The sequence below is a fragment of the Leucoraja erinacea genome, chromosome 24 (assembly GCF_028641065.1).
Source record: "Leucoraja erinacea ecotype New England chromosome 24, Leri_hhj_1, whole genome shotgun sequence".
Classification (NCBI taxonomy): domain Eukaryota; kingdom Metazoa; phylum Chordata; class Chondrichthyes; order Rajiformes; family Rajidae; genus Leucoraja; species Leucoraja erinaceus.
This window is the reverse complement of record NC_073400.1, coordinates 28,695,397-28,714,056: the sequence shown is the minus strand read 5'-3', so window position 1 is coordinate 28,714,056 and position 18,660 is coordinate 28,695,397. Positions and strand designations below refer to the sequence as shown.

Here is an 18,660-nt window from a genome sequence, read left to right as displayed (position 1 = left end):
GTGGGAAGGGGAGGGGAAGGGAAGGAGGGAGAAAGCAGGGACTACCTAATTGGGTAAACTTAAGATAAGCATTTGACGATGCTGGGCCTGTACTCGCTGGAGTTTAGAAGGATGATGGGGAGGACCTCAATGAGACTTACTGAATAGTGAAAGGCCTGGATAGAGTAGATGTTTCCACTGGTGGGAGAGTCTAGGACCAGAGGCCGTAGCCTCAGAATATAAGGATGTACCTATAAAACGAGACGAGGAGGAATTTCTCCAGTCAGAGGGTGGTGAATCTGTGGAATTCATTGCCACAGAAGGCTGTGGAAGCCAAGTCAATGGATATTTTTACGGCAGAGAGTGACAGATTATTGATCAGTACGGGTGTCAGCGGTTATGGGGAGAAGGCAGGAGAATGGGGTTTGTGAAGGCGAGATAGATCAGCCGTGAATGAATGGCGGAACAGACTTGATGGGCCGAATGGTCTAATTCTGCCCATCGAACCTATGACATTTTGGTCAGACTTGATTCTGAATTGAATCTGAGGGAAGGGTTTCCACCCAAAATGTCACCTGTTCTTTACCACACAGAGAGTTGTGAGTGTGTGGAAATCTCTGCCTCAGAGGGCAGTGGAGGCTGGTTCTCTGGATGCTTTCAAGAGAGGGTTAGATAGAGCTCTTAGGGAAAGCGGAGTTAAGGTGATATGGGGAGAAGGCAGGAACAGGGATACAGATTGTGGATGATCAGCCGTGATCACGTTGAATGGCGGGGCTGGCTCGAAGGGCCGAATGGCCTACTCCTGCACCTATTGTCTATCGTCCATTCTCTCCACAGATGCCGCCTGACCTGCAGAGTTACTCCAGCACTTTGTGTCTTGCTCGAGATTGCAGCATCTGCAGTTCCTTGCTTCACTATTTAGCCGATTCAAACATGGACCCTCTTGATCAGAGGCTTATTATTGATCGGCAGAAAGCAGTGATGATCGCACCTGATCCTTCACTCTCGTCATTCTGGGTAACTGAGTATCTGTTTTGTTTTGAAGGATACATGCTGAGAGTTAATCCTTGGGTTACATCAAAACTCAAACAACTTTTGAAGCCCTTCAACCAACAGTTCAGATTCACCAATTTCTTCACCAATTTTTCAATGATAGAAATGTTTGAGTCTTATTTCTCAAAAACATGTTTTTTTTAGGGGCAGCACGGTGGCGCAGCGGTAGAGTCGCTGCCTTGCAGCGCTCACAGCGCCAGAGTCCCAGGTTCGATCCCGACTACGGGTGCTGTCTGTATGGAGTTTGTATGTTCTCGCTGTGACCAGCATGGGTTTGCTCCAAGATCTTCGGTTTCCTCCAAAGACGTGCAGGTTTGTAGGTTAATTGGCTTTGGGTTTAATGCAAAATTGTCCCTAGTCTGTGTAGGATAGTGTTAATGTGCGGGGATCGCTGGTCGGCGTGGACTCAGTGGAACGAAGGGCCTGTTTCTGCGCTGTATCTCTAAACTAAACTAAACACAATTGGTCTGTCAGCCTCTTGCTGAAAAGAATTTATGGGGCTGTCCCGCTGTACGAGCTAATTCTCCCGAGTTTCCCCTGATTCGAACTCGGAGAATTATGGTAATGGCCGCTCGTAGGTACTCGGGGCTCTCGTGGACATTTTTCAACATGTTGAAAAATCTTCACGAGCTTGTCGCGTTTGCCGAGTACCTGCCGTTAGCGTTACGAGCCGCTAAGAGACGTCCCCAAGCTCTCACGTACCCGCTACGTACATTCTACGTGCTTACCACGAGTTTGAATTTTGTTTTTTACTCGGGAGAGTCCTTGAATTAGCTCGTACAGTGGGACAGGGCCATTGAGGTGGAAGTTCTTTGACTGGTTCTATGGACAGGAAGGGATACAGATAACTTTGTATCTCCAGTATTTTCTGCTCCCTGTTCATATTCAGGACATCTGAACATTGTGGTTGAGGGCTCTTCATCTTACTTGTGTGGTCCAAACCCACCTTCTCCACAGCATCAGACAATCTGCTGGGGGAAATCTCAGTGGGTCAAGCAGCATCAGACAATCTGCTGGGTGGAGTCCATAATGGTCTATTGTTGGCAGGGGAGGGTGTGCTAATGAGGGGGGTACAAGGAAGTGAAACAGTGGAACGAGGACAACTAGGATGGAGGGGAGGGGGGGGGGGGGGGGGGGGGGGGGGGGGGTCAGGGGTCATAAGTGACAGGAGTAGAATTAGGCCATTCGGCCCATCAACTCTTCTCCGCCATTCAATCATGGCTGATCTATCTCTCCCTCCTAACCCCATTCTCCTGCCTTTCTCTCCCATAACCTCTGACACCCGTACTAATCAAAAATCTATCTAGGGAAGGAATGCTGGAGTTAGTTGAAATTTGAAGTCACCTATTCCGTTTCTCCAGCCATTTGTCTCCATAAATCCAGCATCTGCAGTTCCTTCCCTCATCAGATGCTGCTCGGCCCACTGTGTTCCTCAGCATGCCGCCCCTAGCTCCTGATTCCTAGCTCCTAGTTCCTGAAGTATTCCTCCTCTGATTCCGGCAACCGTCATCTCTTGTGAATCCACCTGCTTTGCAGCTCAGTTGACCATTAGGTCCAGGCCACTTTGGCCAAATCTGGACCTGGATGTAGTACGCTGAAAACACTCTAGGGGGAGCATCACTCAGCACGGGACAATTCTACATACATTTTTTTTTTATCAAGCCAATTAATAATCTACAAACCTGTACGTCTTTGGAGTGCGGGAGGAAACCGAAGATCTCGGAGAAAACCCACGCAGGTCACGGGGAGAGCGTACGGACACCGCACAGACAGCACCCGTAGTCGGGATCGAACCCGGGTCTCCGGCGCTGCATTTTGCTGTAAGGCAGCGACTCTACCCGCTGCGCCACCGTGACCACCTGAATCCCCGATCACATTCTCTAAAGGGCAACTTTGCCGCACGGACAGGCACAAGCACACAGAGAGCTCCGACTCGCACAATAGCAGGCGTGCAAACAGTCTGGACAAACACATACACACACCAGACATGGACAACAGATCACCGCGCACACACACTGTGTCAACATGTTGGTGTGTTTCTCTACACGCCATGTTTTTTTCAACTGCGTGTACTTATTATAGACGAGGAAGTGTGGATGGAAGCATCTAACCTTAATCGAAGGTGCGTTGGATTTGATATTACAGGGGATTGCGTTCCAGGTCAGGTCGCGGGGGGAATCGTTCACCCCCCCCCCCACACACAGGTACGATGTAATCCCGTGCTAACTGCTCCATGGTCAGATAGTCGACAACTAAACCTGGTTAGCCAGGTGAGGAGGGGGCTGTGGACCCCCAAAAACAAGACCTGTCAAAGGGCAGATGAGCTCCTAGCGAGCCGACGGCCGTTCCACACTTCAGTAGACGTTGCGATCGCTGTCGTACACGGCGTTGTAAGTGTGAAGTAATTAAAGTGAAGGGGGGAGATGTGATGTATATGTCATGTAAATGCCAGTGCCCCCTTGAGGCCAAAAGCAGAAGCTGGCAAATGTACCTGTGCCTTGTGACTGAGGTCCAGTTCCTTCTGGAAGTTTCAGTCATTGCAGATTAAACTTTTCCTACAAGATGTCGGACGCGTATTCATTGTGCTAGTCGCAACAAGGAAGACATTACAGTAAGGAACGATGACAAAGCACACGCACAAACACCAAAATCCTATAACTTCCAGCGGCGGAAGTCGGCAGGAACTGGAGGACAGAGACGTGTGGTGCGTCCCATCACCGTTCCCATCGGAAACCGCGCCACTGCGTCGCTGATATTTTCAACGATGATTAATGAATGAATTGCGTTAACATAGAAAATTAGATTGAAGGGAAACGCGGGAGCCCAGACGATGCCTGCCCTCCCTTGGCACACACTTTAGAGTTTAGTTTATAGCCACGTGCAACCGAGGTACAGTGAAAAGCTTTTGTTGCGTGCTAAGCAGTCAGCAGCACGACAAGACATGGTTACAATCGAGCCGTCCACAGTGTACAGATACACGATGAAGGGATTAGTGTGAATAACCGTTTAGTGCAAGATAAAGTCCAGTAAAGTCCGATCAAAGAGAGTTTAGGTTAGTTTAGGGATACAACGCGCGGAAACAGGCCCTTCGGCCCATCGAGTCCGTGCCGACCAGCAATCGTACACAAGCACTATCCTACACACACATCAAGGACAATTTACAATTTTACCGAAGCCAATTATAGTCTATGAACCTGTACATCTTTGGAGTGTGGGAGGAAACCGGGAGCACTCGGAGTAAATGGGAGGAACGGGAAAACTCCGTGCAGGCAGCACCCATAGTCAGGATCAAACCCGGGTCTCTGGCGCTGTGAGGCAGCAACTCTACCGCTGCGCCACCGGGCTGCCCATCCCGAGGGTCTCCAATGAAATAGATGGTAGCTCAGTATTGTATTTGCATCCAGGGTCTAAGCGGGCATTGGGACCCTATTGTGGACGGCACAGCGGTGCAGCGGGTAGAGCTGCTGCCTCACTGGGCCAGAGACCCAGGGTCGATTTTGACCTCGGGTGCTGTCTCTGTGGAGTTTGCCATTTCTCCCTGTGACTGCGAGGGTTTCCTCCGGGTGCTCCGGTTTCCTCCCACACCCCGGTTTGTCGGTTAATTGGCCCTATGTTAAAAAAAAAATGCCCCTAATATGTAGGAATGGATGAGAAACTGGGATGGGTGATCGATGGTCGGCATGAACTCTGCGGGCTGAAGGGACTGTTCCCATGCTGTATCTCTGAAGCTAAAACTAAGCTCTCCGCCTCAAGACTATTCAACAGTAGCAAGCAGGTTGTTTTATTAACATTAAATAATTTAACGGAGAATTCATTTGAACTGTAATTTAGAATATAGTCAAGAGGATTAGAGTGTTTATATATAGAATAATGGTTACCCAGGAGCAAATTAAAGGCCGGAATCTAATTCAAGGATTTAATATGTAGGTTAATGGATGCCCAGAAGCCTGCACTGTCATCCAATGGATTCTTACATATACATAAACACAAATAATATGTATAAATTACTATCGAATTGTGGGGTTGAATTAAATAAACTGTTAGTCATTCTTTATCACCAGATTTGAATGATGTTTTGACATTAGTTTATGTTAGTTTAGTGCGGGTCTCAAGGGTTATGGGGAGAAGGCAGGAAAATGGGGTTGAGAGGGAAAGATAGATCAGCCATGGTTGGATGGCAGATGCCACCTGATGGGCCGAATGGCCTAAGCCTGCTCCAAGAACTTATGAGTTTATGAAAAGTCTGGAATGTTAGGTGCTATCATAACCTGTAAACTTCGAACTTATGCTTATCATTTTTAAAAAGCTTTTCATCCACTAACATTGGGTTAGATAGGGCTCTTAAAAATAGCGGAGTCAGTTTAGTGATTCCATTCGTTGCATTAGAAACATTAGTTTATGTTAGTTTAGAGTGGGTGTCAGGGGATATGGGGAGAAGGCAGGAACGGGGTACTGATTGGGGATGATCAGCCGTGATGCTGGGTCGAAGGGCCGAATGGCCTACTCCTGCATCTATTGCCTATTGTCTATAACATTGCACCTTCTCCCTGTGGCCACGTGGGTTTCCTCCTGGTGCTCAGGTTTCCCTCCACATCCCAAATACATGCGATTTTGTAGGTTAATTGGCCTCTCTGTACAGTTACTCTTCAATTGTATGGATTGGATGCAAAAGTGGGATAGCAGTGGTGTGAATGGGTGATCAATGGGCTGTAGGGCCTGTTTCCATATCTTTGTATCTTTCAATCAATCAACCAATCAATCAATAATGACCAATCAATAATGATTGATCTACACCCGACTTCATTAGTTCAAGATACAACTGTGACCTTTTAGTGTTTTGCCCCCAAGACTAACCCACATGGGTTTTCTCCTGTGTCCCAAAGATGTGCGGGTTTGTGGGTGAATTAGCCTCTGGATAAAGGGAATTGCCCCTCGTGTGCGGGGAGTGGATGAGAAAACGGGGCAACATCGATCTGGCGTGAACGAGTGATCGAAGGTCCGTGTGGACTCAGAAGTTATTGGACCTGGCGTGCAGGGAGTGGAGGACAAATTGGGATAACGTAGATACTCGTGTGAGGGGGGTGATCGATGGTCAGCGTGGGCCAAAGGGAATGTTTCCAACTAAAACCACCCACAAACAAATACAATTCTTTTACTCCACATCTAAAGTGACTCACAGTGACTCACATCCCATTTCCATGATCAGACACCGCACAGATTATCTTGTCATCATCTGGATAAACCCGTGTCTCTTTTATATATATTTTTTATCAATAGGTGCAGGAGTAGGCCATTCGGCCCTTCGAGCCAGCACCGCCATTCAATGTGATCATGGCTGATCATCCCCAATCAGTACCCCGTTCCTGCCTTCTCCCCCGTATCCCCTGACTCCGCTATCTTTAAGAGCCCCATCTAGCTCTCCCTTGAACGTATCCAGAGAACCGGCCTCCACCGCCCTCTGAGGCAGAGAATTCCACAGACTCACAAGTCTCCCTCAAACATTGGGAAATTGCTGCCAACCTAAACTGAGACCTTGCGGGCGGTGATTCATGAGACAGGAGCCACATGAGGGAAGGTTATATGTATGTATTTATGTATGTACTTAATCCATGAACCACTGTTGTATAACGTTAGTGCCTCCACCAATGTAAAGCACTTTGGTCAACGAGAGTTGTTTTTTAAATGTGCTATAGAAATAAAAGTGACTTGACTTGACACGCAAGCCTCAAGAAGCATTCTGAGAACGGAGACGAGGAGGAATTTCTTGAACCAGAGGGTGGCGATTCCATGGAACTCATTGCCACATACGGGCACGGCATTAGGGATTTTTAAAGTGGGGATTGATAGGTTCTCGGTCGGAAAGGGCGTCAAAGGTTACGGGGAGAAGGGGGAAGAATGGGAGGGGAGCATTGAGAGGGAAAAATCGATGAGCCATGATTGAATGGGGCTGGTACAGACTCAATGGGCCGAATGGCCCAATTCTACATGGCCGTGACTTCTGGCCTTACATTCTGGAGGTTTTGTGTTCTATTTGGGAGGTTCTGGTGGACGGCACAGACGAGATGTCTTTATAACGAGTGTACAGCGAGTAAAATAAGCCCCGAGCAGCAGGTGCGTGGGTTGTACCAGGGAAGAGGTCAACGTCACAGCGCAACTAAATCAGCCGGCAATCCTTGGCCAAAGCGTGTAAATGGTGGAACGCAAAGCGAAGCAGCGATCAGGGTTGCGGCGGGCTGGAGTCGGCATGTGAAGAGTTAGCTGGGTTGTTTGAAGCGAGGTGAGATCACAACGTGAGTGGCTGCCATGACCTGGGGAATTTTTCAATGGGGCAATCACCATCCCCCGATAGACGGAATGGATGACATCACCCACTCCTTCTGTCCCGCTGAGTTACTCCAGCATTTTTGTGCCCACCGCAGCTTAAACCAGCGTCTGCACTTCCTTCCTACAACAGAAAAAGCTGGAGTAACTCAGCGGGACAGGCAGCATCTCCGGAGAGAGGGAATGGGTGACGTTTCGGGGACGAGACCCTTCCTAACAACAATCTTACAAGGGGTATGTCTGCGGACTTGGTCCATCTAAACCAGGGCCCACTGGTCAATCTGGAGGTGGCTCGCTGAGTGCAAGCTCCAAGGGCTGTTGCGAGGTTTCCCAAGAAAGGGGGAAGTTGGACTCTCACCTTCCCCTGTCTGTTATAATTGATGCCGTTGGGGAATTAGGACGTGGTTGGGGCACGGGTGCAACTTTGTGATTGAAGAGGAGGAAGAGACAAAAACACAATTGAAGACATCGCAACAAACGACAGCTGAGACACGGACGAGAGAAATAACACTCAACTCAAACCATCACGGAACAGCATCGCAGACAGAGCCTCCTGAGGTGCGTGGCCTTCGCTAAGATGCATTGTATCTCCCTGAATCATCCAGGCTAGTCTCACAATTCTCACACATGGTTATATTCCTGGAGGTGTCAACCCACGAGCTCTTGCTGTGGCATTTCCTGCAGCTTTGAGCTACCGTACACTCACCAACGTCTCACTCCTCGGGTGTCCAGAACCAAATTGGTGCACATATCTGAGGAGGGACGTGCTGGGGCAGGGGAGGGTCCAGGGGGAAGATCCAGGGGCAGTGGCGGACTGGGTCTAAAAATATTGGTTGCCAGGAGACAAAGGGGGCCCACTTCATCAGGGGCCCACTTGCCATCGGGCAAGCTGACACCCTGGCCATTCCGCCACTGTCCAGGGGGATAATTGGGTTGAGGTTTGATGAGCGTTTGACGGAGCGTGGCCTTGTTCCACAGGGGTTTAGAAGTATGAGAGGGAGACTTCATTGAAACGTACAAAATAGCAAAAAACCTGGACAGAGTGGACATGGAGAGGATATTTCCATCAGTGGGAGAGTCTAGGACCAAAGGGCACAGCCACAGAACTAAAGAACGTTCCTTTAGGAAGGAGATGAGGAGGAATTTCTTTAGGCAGAGGGTGGTGAATCTGTGGAATTCATTGCCACAGACGGCTGTGGAGGCCAAGATAATGGATCATTTCAAAGCAGATTCTTGATTAGTACAGGTGTCAGGGGGTTACGGGGAGAAGGCAGGAGAATGGGGTTGAGAGGGGAAGGCAGATCAGCCACGTTTGAATGGCGGAGTAGACTTGATGGGCCGAATGGCCTAATTCTGCCGTAGGGCCTACTAATCTGTCAAAGGACACGAGAGGTAGGTGTGTGGGGAGGGGCTAGTGGTAGGAGTGTATGGGCAGGGCAGCGCCAAGCACAGCTTCATCTGATGAGACCTCCAGGCATGCAACCCAACCTTGAGCCTTGTACTAGAAGACACTCTTGCCTTCTGCAAGAAGCAGGAACCAGTCCTGTGTGGACTACCAGAGTGTACAGGCCGCTCGATAGCTATCCGCTCCGTCGCGCAAAGGGCAACATGAAATCGCCGTGCACTTAGAACAAGGGACTACAGAGGGCATCACGTCACCTTGAATGCCAGCTTGCGGGCGATGTTATCTGCGGGCTGAACTGGGCTGATTCGGAAGCTAAACAGCGGGATACTCGCCAGGACCGCCTCCTCTTTCTCATCTGGATTTGAAGAAAAGGCACGTGGTTACTGAAGCATCTCTTCCCCCCCCCCCCCCCCCCCACAATCGGTCTGCTCTAACGGGAGAATGGTGCACCAAGGTGTGACTCTGACCCCCATGCTATCCTTCAGCCCATCGAGTCCACTCCACCATCCGATCATGGCTGATTTTTCCCTCTCAATCCCGTTCTCCGGCCTCATTGTAAATTATCCCTAGTGTGTATAGGATGGTCTTAGAGTGCGGGGATCGCTGGTCGATGCGGACTCAATGGGACTTAGAGTCTGTATCTCTAAACTAAGCTAAATCAAAAATTAGCATCCTTAAATTTGATCTTACTAGAGTCATTCTTAATAATAATTAATAATCTTATTTATATAGCACATTTTTAGTCAACTTGCATTGACCCCAAAGTGCTTCACATAATTACATTACATTTACACACAGGCAAAGGTGGGTGAAGTGTCTTGCCCCAAGGACACAACGACAGTATACACTCCAAGCGGGATTCGAACCGGCTACCTTCCGGTCGCCAGCCGAACACTTAGCCCATTGCGTCTTGGATGTGCATGGTTGCCAATTTAAGATTCGTGAGAAATTTGATGTTTTCTATAAGTTATATTGTATGAATCTACAAATTACGGAGCTGTGGCAATGCATTTCATCCATATTTTATACACTAGGGTTGGATTGTGAGCATTGAAACAGGCCCTTCTGCCCATCTTGCCCACGCCGTCTAACATGATCCATCTACACTAGTCCCACCTACCCATATCCCCCCCAAACCCATCCTATTCATGTACCTGTCTAACTGTTTCCTAAACATTGAGATAGTCCCAGTCTCAACTACCACCTCTGGCAGCTTGTTCCATACACCCAGCACCCTTTGTGTGAAAAAGTTACCCCTCAGATTCCTATTCAATCATTTCCCCTTCACCATAAACATTTGTCCTTGATGCCCCTATTCTGGGCAAGAGACTCTGTATATCTGCCTGATCTATTCCTCTCATGATTTTATACGCCTTTATAAGATCACCCCTCATCCTCCTGCACTCCAAGGAATAGAGACCCAGCCTGCTCAACCTCTCTCTGCAGCTCAGACCCTCGAGCCCTGGCAACATCCTCGTAAATCTTCTGTTCCCCGTCCAGTTTGACAACATCTTTCCTATAAAATGGTGCCCAGAACTAAACGCAATACTCCAAATGCAGCCTCACCAACGTCTTATACAACTGCATCACGACCTCCTAACATTTACACCCAATACTCCAACTGGCCACATCCTCGTAACTCATCTAATAACAAATCTAATAGCTCTCGGGGGCAGCACGGTGGCGCAGCGGTAGAGTCGCTGCCTTACAGCGATTGCAATGCCGGAGACCCAGGTTCGATCCCGGCTACGGGTGCTGTCTGTACGGAGTTTGTACGTTCTCCCCATGATCTGCCTGGGTTTTCTCCAAGGTTTTCTCCGAGACCTTCGGTTTCTTTCCACTCTCCAAAGACGTACAGGTTTAGACAATAGACAATAGGTGCAGGAGTAGGCCATTCGGCCCTTCGAGGCAGCACCGCCATTCAATGTGATCATAGCTGATCATTCCCAATCAGTGCCCCGTTCCTGCCTTCTCCCCTTATCCCCTGACTCCACTATTTTTAAGAGCCCTATCTAGCTCTCTCTTGAAAGCATCCAGAGAACCGGCCTCCACCTCTCTCTGACGCAGAGAATTCCACAGATTTGCAGGTTAATTGGCTTGGGTTTGTGCACTTGGTGTGTGTGTAAATTGTCCGTAGTGCGTGTAGGCTCATGTTCACGTGCGGGGGGATCGCTGGTCGGTGCGGACGGGCTGGGCTGTATCTCTCTGAACCAGACTAACAGTGAACTCGCTACTGGCAAGGCGCAGTGGCAGAGTTGCCAAAAGGGTGCAGGGCAAGGGTTCAGTTAGAGCCGGTCACCTCGGTAGTAGAAGAGGCAGCGGTCCGCTAACACAAACCACCGTTTGTTCCACGACTTCACGCCCGAGCTTGCCTGTCAAAACATAATCACACAGTCACATCCTCGTGTTAGTTTAAAGTGAGCGGATTTATTAAAAAAAAACATCCAACCTTCCCCCCAGGGCACAGATGTACAGTAGCTGAGCGACGTCTAATACTGGGCCAGTTCCCAGGAACAGCCACCCAGTCAACGCAAAGTAAGTGGCTGATTCTACCCGCAAGCCGAACTTTTTAAATCTCGTTTATTATATTGCTTACATTGTACTAGGGGTCACAGTTTAAGGATAAGGGGGAAATCCTTTAAGACCGAGATGAGAAAAACATTTTTCACACAGAGAGTGGTGAATCTCTGGAACTCTCTGCCACAGAAGGTAGTTGAGGCCACAGTTCATTGGCTATATTTAAGAGGGAGTTAGATGTGGCCCTTGTGGCTAAAGGAATCAGGGGCATGGAGAGAAGGCAGGTACAGGATACTGAGTTAGATGATCAGCCATGATCATATTGAATGGCGGTGCAGGCTCGAAGGGCCGAATGGCCTACTCCCGCACCTATTGTCTATGTTTCTATGTACCTATGTCCACGGGCAGCCTGGGGGATTTCCGGGACCGCTGGGCATCGCGGGGGGTTGAATGCATCGTGGACAATGATTGTAACATAGTTGTATCATAGTTTATTTAGTATATTTATTTGTCTTGTATTACGGTGCTGGGTTCTAGTTTGTCATTGTAAATATCATTTTTAATAATTGAATTAATTTTTTGAATTAAAAAAAGGGTCTCGACTCGAAACGTCACCCATTCCTTCTCTCCAGAGATGCTACGTAAACCGCTGTTACTCCAGCACTTTGCGCTTTTCTTCGGTTTAAACCATCATCTGCCGTTCCTTCCTACACCCACTGGAAAGCCTTGGACTATCTTTAATCGGACTTTACTAGACTGTATCTTGCACTAAATGTTATTCCCTTCCTCCTGTATCTGTATGCTATGACAATATTCCATGCTTGATTGTAATCACGTCATGTCTTTCCGCTGACTGGATAGCACGCAACAAGACAGCTCTTCACTTCAGCCCTCTCACCCTGCATTGATGGGTAATGGTGACTCAATCCATTCCTCCATCTGTCTTGTCCTTCGTGACATTTTTGTCATTTTTGATAAACTGGCCTCAATAGCTTGGCCGACACTAAATGCTGGAGCCATTTACAGTGTACAGATACATGATAAGGGAATGACGTTTAGCGCAAGGTAAAGCCAGCAATGTCCGATCAAGATGATCCATCATGTCTAAAGAATCCACACTTGACTGGACTTGAGTAATCGTTCACAGCTTATCATAAGGTCATAAGGAATAGGAGTAGAATCAGGACATTCGGCCCATCAAGTCTACTCCGCCATTCAATCATGGCTGATCTATTTCTCCCTCATAACCCAATTCTCCTGCCATCTCCCCATAACCTCTGACACCTGTACTAATCAAGAATCGATCTATCTCTGCCACAAATATCCACTGACTTGTCCCCCACAGCCTTCTGTGGCAAAGAAATCCACAGATTCACCACCCTCTGACGAAATATATATCATCTGCTTCTTAAAAAAACATCCTTTAATTCTGAGGCTGTGACCTCTAGTCCTAGACTCTTCCACCTCCACTCTATCCAAGCCTTTCACTATTCTGTATATGATCATGTGATCTTATGAACCACTGTCTGCTTTCATCTCATTATCCCAATATGATAACAAATAAGAGAAGCCAATCCGCAGTAAAAATGAACATAGACACAAAAAGCTGGAGTAACTCAGCGGGACAGGCAGCATCTCTGGAGAGAAGGAATGGGTGACGTTTCGGGTCGAGACCCTTCTTCAGACTGAAAGTCACGAGAGAGACATATGTTCCCGATGTTGGGGGAGTCCAGAACCAGGGGCCACACAGTTTAAGAATAAGGAGTAAGCCATTTAGAACGGAGACGAGGATACACCATTTCGCACAGAGAGTTGCGAGTCTGTGGGATTCTCTGCCTCAGAGGGCGGCGGAGGCCGGTTCTCTGGATACTCTCAAGAGCGAGCTAGATAGGGCTCTTAAAGATAGCGGAGTCAGGGGACACGGGGAGAAGGCAGGAACGGGGTACCGATTTTGGATGATCAGCCACGATCACATTGAATGGCGGTGCTGGCTCGGGGAGGGCGAATGTTCTCCTCCTGCACCTATTGTCTATTGAAAGTGAAACAGGAGATAAAGACAATGATGTGGAGAAATAACGAACAAATGAATGAAAGATTTGCAATAACTACTCGATAACCTGGTGCTTGGGCACAAAGCGCTGGAAATCCTTCTGTTTGCCAAAGATTTCGGAGACAGATGTTTTTTTTTGCTCTGCACTTAAACACACGTATAGGCTTAAAGTTACAACAGAGTGGGTGAAATTCTTCCCACGCTCCCACTTGGTGGGGTCTTCTTTGGGAAAACGGGATGTATTCTCCTGGGTAGTGAAGAGTTTGGGAAACTCTTCAATATTCGGTATAAATATAACTGAGCTTAAGATAACATATTATAGACTCACTAGACCTCGTCACCGGATCTGCTCAAGGACTTAAATACCGTAGAGCCAAGATGTGAACACTTGACAAGACAAATCTGCTGGAGATGATCAGCCATGATCACATTGAATGGCGGTGCTGGCTCGAAGGGCCAAATGGCCTACTCCTGCACCTACTGTGTATTGTCTAAATCGAGAATCTATCAATCTCCGTCTTAAAATTGTCCATTGACTTGGCCTCCCCCAGCCTTCTGTTTAGTTTACAGTGCAGAGATACAGCGCGGAAACAGGCCCGACGCCAACACTACCCTACCCACACTGGGGGCAATGTACAATTACACCAAGCCAATTAACCTGCAAACCTGTACGTCTTTGGAGTGTGGGAGGAAACCAGGGAAAACCCACGCTGGTCACAGGGAGAACGTACAAACTCCGTACAGACAGCACCTGTGGTCAGGATCGAACCCGGGCCTTTGGCGCTGTGAGGCCTCCTCCCCATAACCCCCGACACCCGTATCTATCAATCTCCACCTTAAAAATATCCATTGACTTGGCCTCCACAATGAACTCCACTGATTCAGCACCCGCTGACTAAAGGGCCTGTGTCCCTGGGACACAAATTACGTGGCCTCGTGGTCGCGTTGAGGCGTACGGGCATCATATGGCCGCGCGGGGCCGGTGCCACTGAGAAGCGCGGAGGGGTATGTAGTTTTTTGTATTATTGTAAAGCAATGGGTGACGTTTCGGGTCGAGACCCTTCTTTCAAACTGAAGGAGAGTCTCGACAGGAAACATCATCCATTCCTTCTCTCCAGGGATGCTGCCGGTCCCGCTGAGTTACTCCTGCATTTTGCGTCCATCTTCAAATGACATCACGCCCTCCAGACGGCTGCGCGGGCACATGAAATTGCGCGCTTCAACGTGACCACGAGGTCACGTAATTAGCGTGCCAAGGACACGTAAGTGGGACAGAGGCTTAAAGCAGTTCCTCCTCATCACCTTGTTGTAAGGGTACGTCCTTCTATTCTGAGGCTATCGTCATAATCATAACCAAATTCCACTGATCGGGCAGCCAGGTACCGACGAGTAGCCCAGGCTGCCCAGTAAACTGGGACATTAGCTGCTAATTAGGCAGCGTGAGAGATGGCCTAGTTTAGTTGATTCTTGTCACGTGTACCGAGATACGGTGAGAAGCTTTTTTGTTGCGTGCGGAAAGACTGGACATGATTACAATGGTGCCGTCCACAGTGTACAGATACAGGATAAACGGAATAACATTCAGTGCAAGATAAAGTCCTATAAATTCCAATCAAAGATAGTTCAAAGGTCTCCACTGAAATGGATGGGAGGTCAGGACCGCTCTCTAGCTGGTGGTAGGATGGTTCAGTTGCCCGATAACAGCTGGGAAGAAACTGTCCCTGAATCTGGAGGTAGACAAAGATGCTGGAGAAACTCAGCGGGTGAGGCAGCATCTCTGGAGCGAAGGAATAGGATTCCTTCGCTCCATAGATGCTGCCTCGCCCGCTGAGTTTCTCCAGCATTTTTGTCTACCTTCGATTTTTCCAGCATCCGCTGTTCTTTCTTAAACACTGAATCTGGAGGTGTGCGTTTTCACACTTCTGTACCTCTTGCCTGAAGGGAGAGGTGGGGGGAGGTGGGGGAAGAGGGAGTGACCGGGGTGAGACTGGTCCTTGGTTATGCTGGTCATAGAACCTATAGCGGAGCAAGATAGACCACTCCTTCTAAACGCAATGGGCTGACGTGTGGTATGCAACGGAGTGGAACGTGGGCCTTTTTTTAATCCATTTCAGTAACCCGACCCGACCCGACTCGCAGTGTAATCAACGTTGCGGGGGAACAGTTTGTGTTAATAAATTATAATTCTGAAAATGAGGAGGAGATTTTTACCAAAGAACTTTGATTTTTACAAGGGTGTTTCCGTAACCGGCTTCCGTCTCCGCACTAGTATCTTTGCTCCACTACAGGGTCTTTGGTGCGGAGACGGAAGCCGGTTACGGAAATGGGGGCCCGAAAATTGCCCATGAATTTGCCCACGACCGTACTACGTATTTTTCGTCGAGTGGACTATCTTGCTCGCTGTAGGATCTTTGGTGCTGGTGGCCTTCCCGAGGCAGCGGGAGGTGTAGATGGAGTCAATGGGAGGGAGGGTGGTTTGCGCGATGGTCTGGGCTGCGTCCACAACTCTCTGCGATATCTTGCAGTCTTGGGTGGAGCTGTTCCCCAAACCACACTGTGAATGAAGGTGGGTATCTGTGCTAAGTACTTGAGTAGTTCAGTCTAGTTTATTGTCAATTGTACCGAGGTACAGTGAAAAGCTTTTGTTGCGTGCTAACCAGTCAGCAGAAAGACAATACATGATTACAATCGAGCCATTTACAGTGTACAGACACATGATAAAGGGAATAACGTTTAGTGCTAGGTAAAGTCCAATCAAAGATAGTCCGAGGGTCACCAGTGAGGTAGATAGTAGTTCAGGACTGCTCTCTAGTTGTGGTGGGATGGTTCAGTCACCAAACTCAGTGAAACTAACTACTGGAGGAATTTTGGATGAGCAGCACCTCATATTTTGCTTGGCCAGCTTACAACCCAGCGGTATGAATTTGATTTCTCTCACTTCAAGTAAACCCTGCACCCCCTCTCTCTCCATCCCTCCCCCACCCAGGTTGCACCAGCTTCTCGTTCCCACCTAGCAAACAGCCAACAATGGCCTTGTTTCCTTTATCATCGTTACTTCTTTGCATTTCTTTCATTCATTTGTTCTTTGTCTCTCCACTCCACCGTCTACATCTAAGGTAGACGCAAAAAGCTGGAGTAACTCAGTGGGACGGGCAGCATCGCTGGAGAGAAGGAATGGGTGAAGTTTTTTATTTTTATTTATTTTTTTTAAATGATTTTTTTTTATGATACTGCCTATAAGGGAAATTCATTTCGTTGTCTCAAATTGAGACAATGACAATAAATTTGAATACAATACAATACAATAGACAATACACAATAGGGGCAGGAGTAGGCCATTCGGCCCTTCGAGCCAGCACCGCCATTCAATGTGATCACGGCTGATCATCCACAATCAGTACCCCGTTCCTGCCTTCTCCCCATATTCCCTGACTCCGCTATTTTTAAGAGCCCTATCGAGCTCTCTCTTGAAAGTATCCAGAGAACCCGCCTCCACCGCCTTCTGAGGCAGAGAATTCCACAGTTTCGGGTCGAGACCCTTCTTCGAGACTATCTACATCTCACATTTCCATTTCCCCCGACTCCCTAGTCTGAAGAAGGGTCTCGACCCAGAACGTCACCCATTCCTTCTCTCCGGAGATGCTGCCCATCCCGCTGAGTTACTCCAGCAGTTTGTGTGTCTGTCTGTCTGTCTGCAGGAACCCAGCTGTGCATCAGCGTATTCTCCCAGTACAGGGAGCACTGTACCTGCTTGAACAACCAACCACGCTTCAGAACGTTCGCCTTTGGGTTCCTCTTCATGGAGTTCGACCTCTTGCCAAAGGAGGCGCTCTTCTTCGACAGCCGAGAAGTCTGTGGACAGAGGAGTTTAAAACAGTTGGGTTCACAAACTGAGACTTCTTTTAATAGACAATAGACAATAGGGTGCAGGAGTAGGCCATTCGGCCCTTCGAGCTAGCACCACCATTCAATGTGATTTATATGGCTGATATTCCACAATCAGTACCCCGTTCCTGCCTTCTCCCCATATCCCCTGACTCCGCTATTTTTAAGAGCCCTATCTAGCTCTCTCTTGAAAGCATCCAAAGAACCTGCCTCCACCGCCCTCTGAGGCAGAGAATTCCACAGACTCACCACTCCCTGTGTTTCCTCGTCTCCGTTCTAAATGGCTTACTCCTTATTCTTAAACTGTGGCCCCTGGTTCTGGAGTCTTAAGTCAGTTTTAAGTCAGAGTTTTAAGTCAGAGATAGATAAGATTCTTGATTATAGATTATACACTATAGAAACTTACAAAATTCTTAAGGGGTTGGACAGGCTAGTTGCAGGAAGATTGTTCCCGATGTTGGGGAAGTCCAGAACAAGGGGTCACAGTTTAAGGATAAGGGGGAAATCTTTTAGGACCGAGATGAGAAAAACATTTTTACACAGAGAGTGGTGAATCTCTGGAATTCTCTGCCACAGAAGGTAGTTGAGGCCACAGTTCATTGGCTATACTTAAGAGGGAGTTAGATGTGGCCCTTGTGGCTAAAGGGATCAGGGGGTATGGAGAAAAGGCAGGTACAGGATACTGAGTTGGATGATCAGCCATATTGAGTGGTGGTGCAGGCTCGAAGGGCCGAATGGCCTACTCCTGCACCTATTTTCTATGTTTCTATTAGTATGGACATCAGGGATTATGGGAGAAGGCAGGAGACTGGGGTTAAGAGGGAGGGATAGATCAGCCATGATTCAATGGCGGAGTAGACTTGATGGGCCGAATGGCCTAATTCTGCTCCTATCGCTTATGACATTATGACCTTGCTTACCCTTCGTGGCTGCTCCTGGTTCTCCGAGACCAGAGTGTGATTGGAGACCTCACTGGCGATGCTGACTGGCCGATGTCCCTCTCCGCCCCCCTCGCCACGGACCTCCGTCCGAGTCGACATCTTCGACAAGGGTCTGGAACGACAGACGGGTCAACCTTCAGCCAAAAGGACCAAAACGGACAAAATTCCCCGACGCTGATTTAATAGCTGATGTCTTTCTGCTCTGCTGCTATCGGCAGAGTCATGTAGTCGTACAGTACCAAAACAGGCCCTTCGGCCCAATGCATCCCTGCCGACAGTAGACAAAATTGCTGGAGAAACTCAGCTTCAGGAGAAACTGGGTTGGAGGCTACTGCACCGAGCACCCTGTTTGAAGAAGAATTTTCGGCCCGAAACCTGAAGGAAATAGGCAACGTTTCGGGCCGAAACCCTTCCGGGTTTCGGCCCGAAACGTTGCCTATTTCCTTCGCTCCATAGAAGCTGCTGCACCCGCTGAGTTTCTCCAGCAATTTTGTCTCCCTTCGATTTTT

At 48.4% G+C, this 18,660-nt stretch overlaps 1 protein-coding gene across 4 annotated transcripts in view; it reads right to left on the bottom strand.

Annotated features, from left to right (window-relative positions):
* Positions 1 to 18,660, bottom strand: part of plekha6 (pleckstrin homology domain containing, family A member 6) — a 198,616-nt gene that overhangs the window by 55,196 nt on the left and 124,760 nt on the right. For all 4 annotated transcript variants that reach the window (XM_055654906.1, XM_055654908.1, XM_055654907.1 and 1 more), the window contains 4 exons: positions 18,131 to 18,263; positions 17,073 to 17,177; positions 11,058 to 11,130; positions 9,013 to 9,113 (listed from right to left, as the gene is read on the bottom strand). In XM_055654906.1, the coding sequence (XP_055510881.1) occupies positions 9,013 to 9,113; positions 11,058 to 11,130; positions 17,073 to 17,177; positions 18,131 to 18,263 (412 nt within the window). The remainder of the gene's footprint in view (positions 1 to 9,012; positions 9,114 to 11,057; positions 11,131 to 17,072; positions 17,178 to 18,130; positions 18,264 to 18,660) is intronic.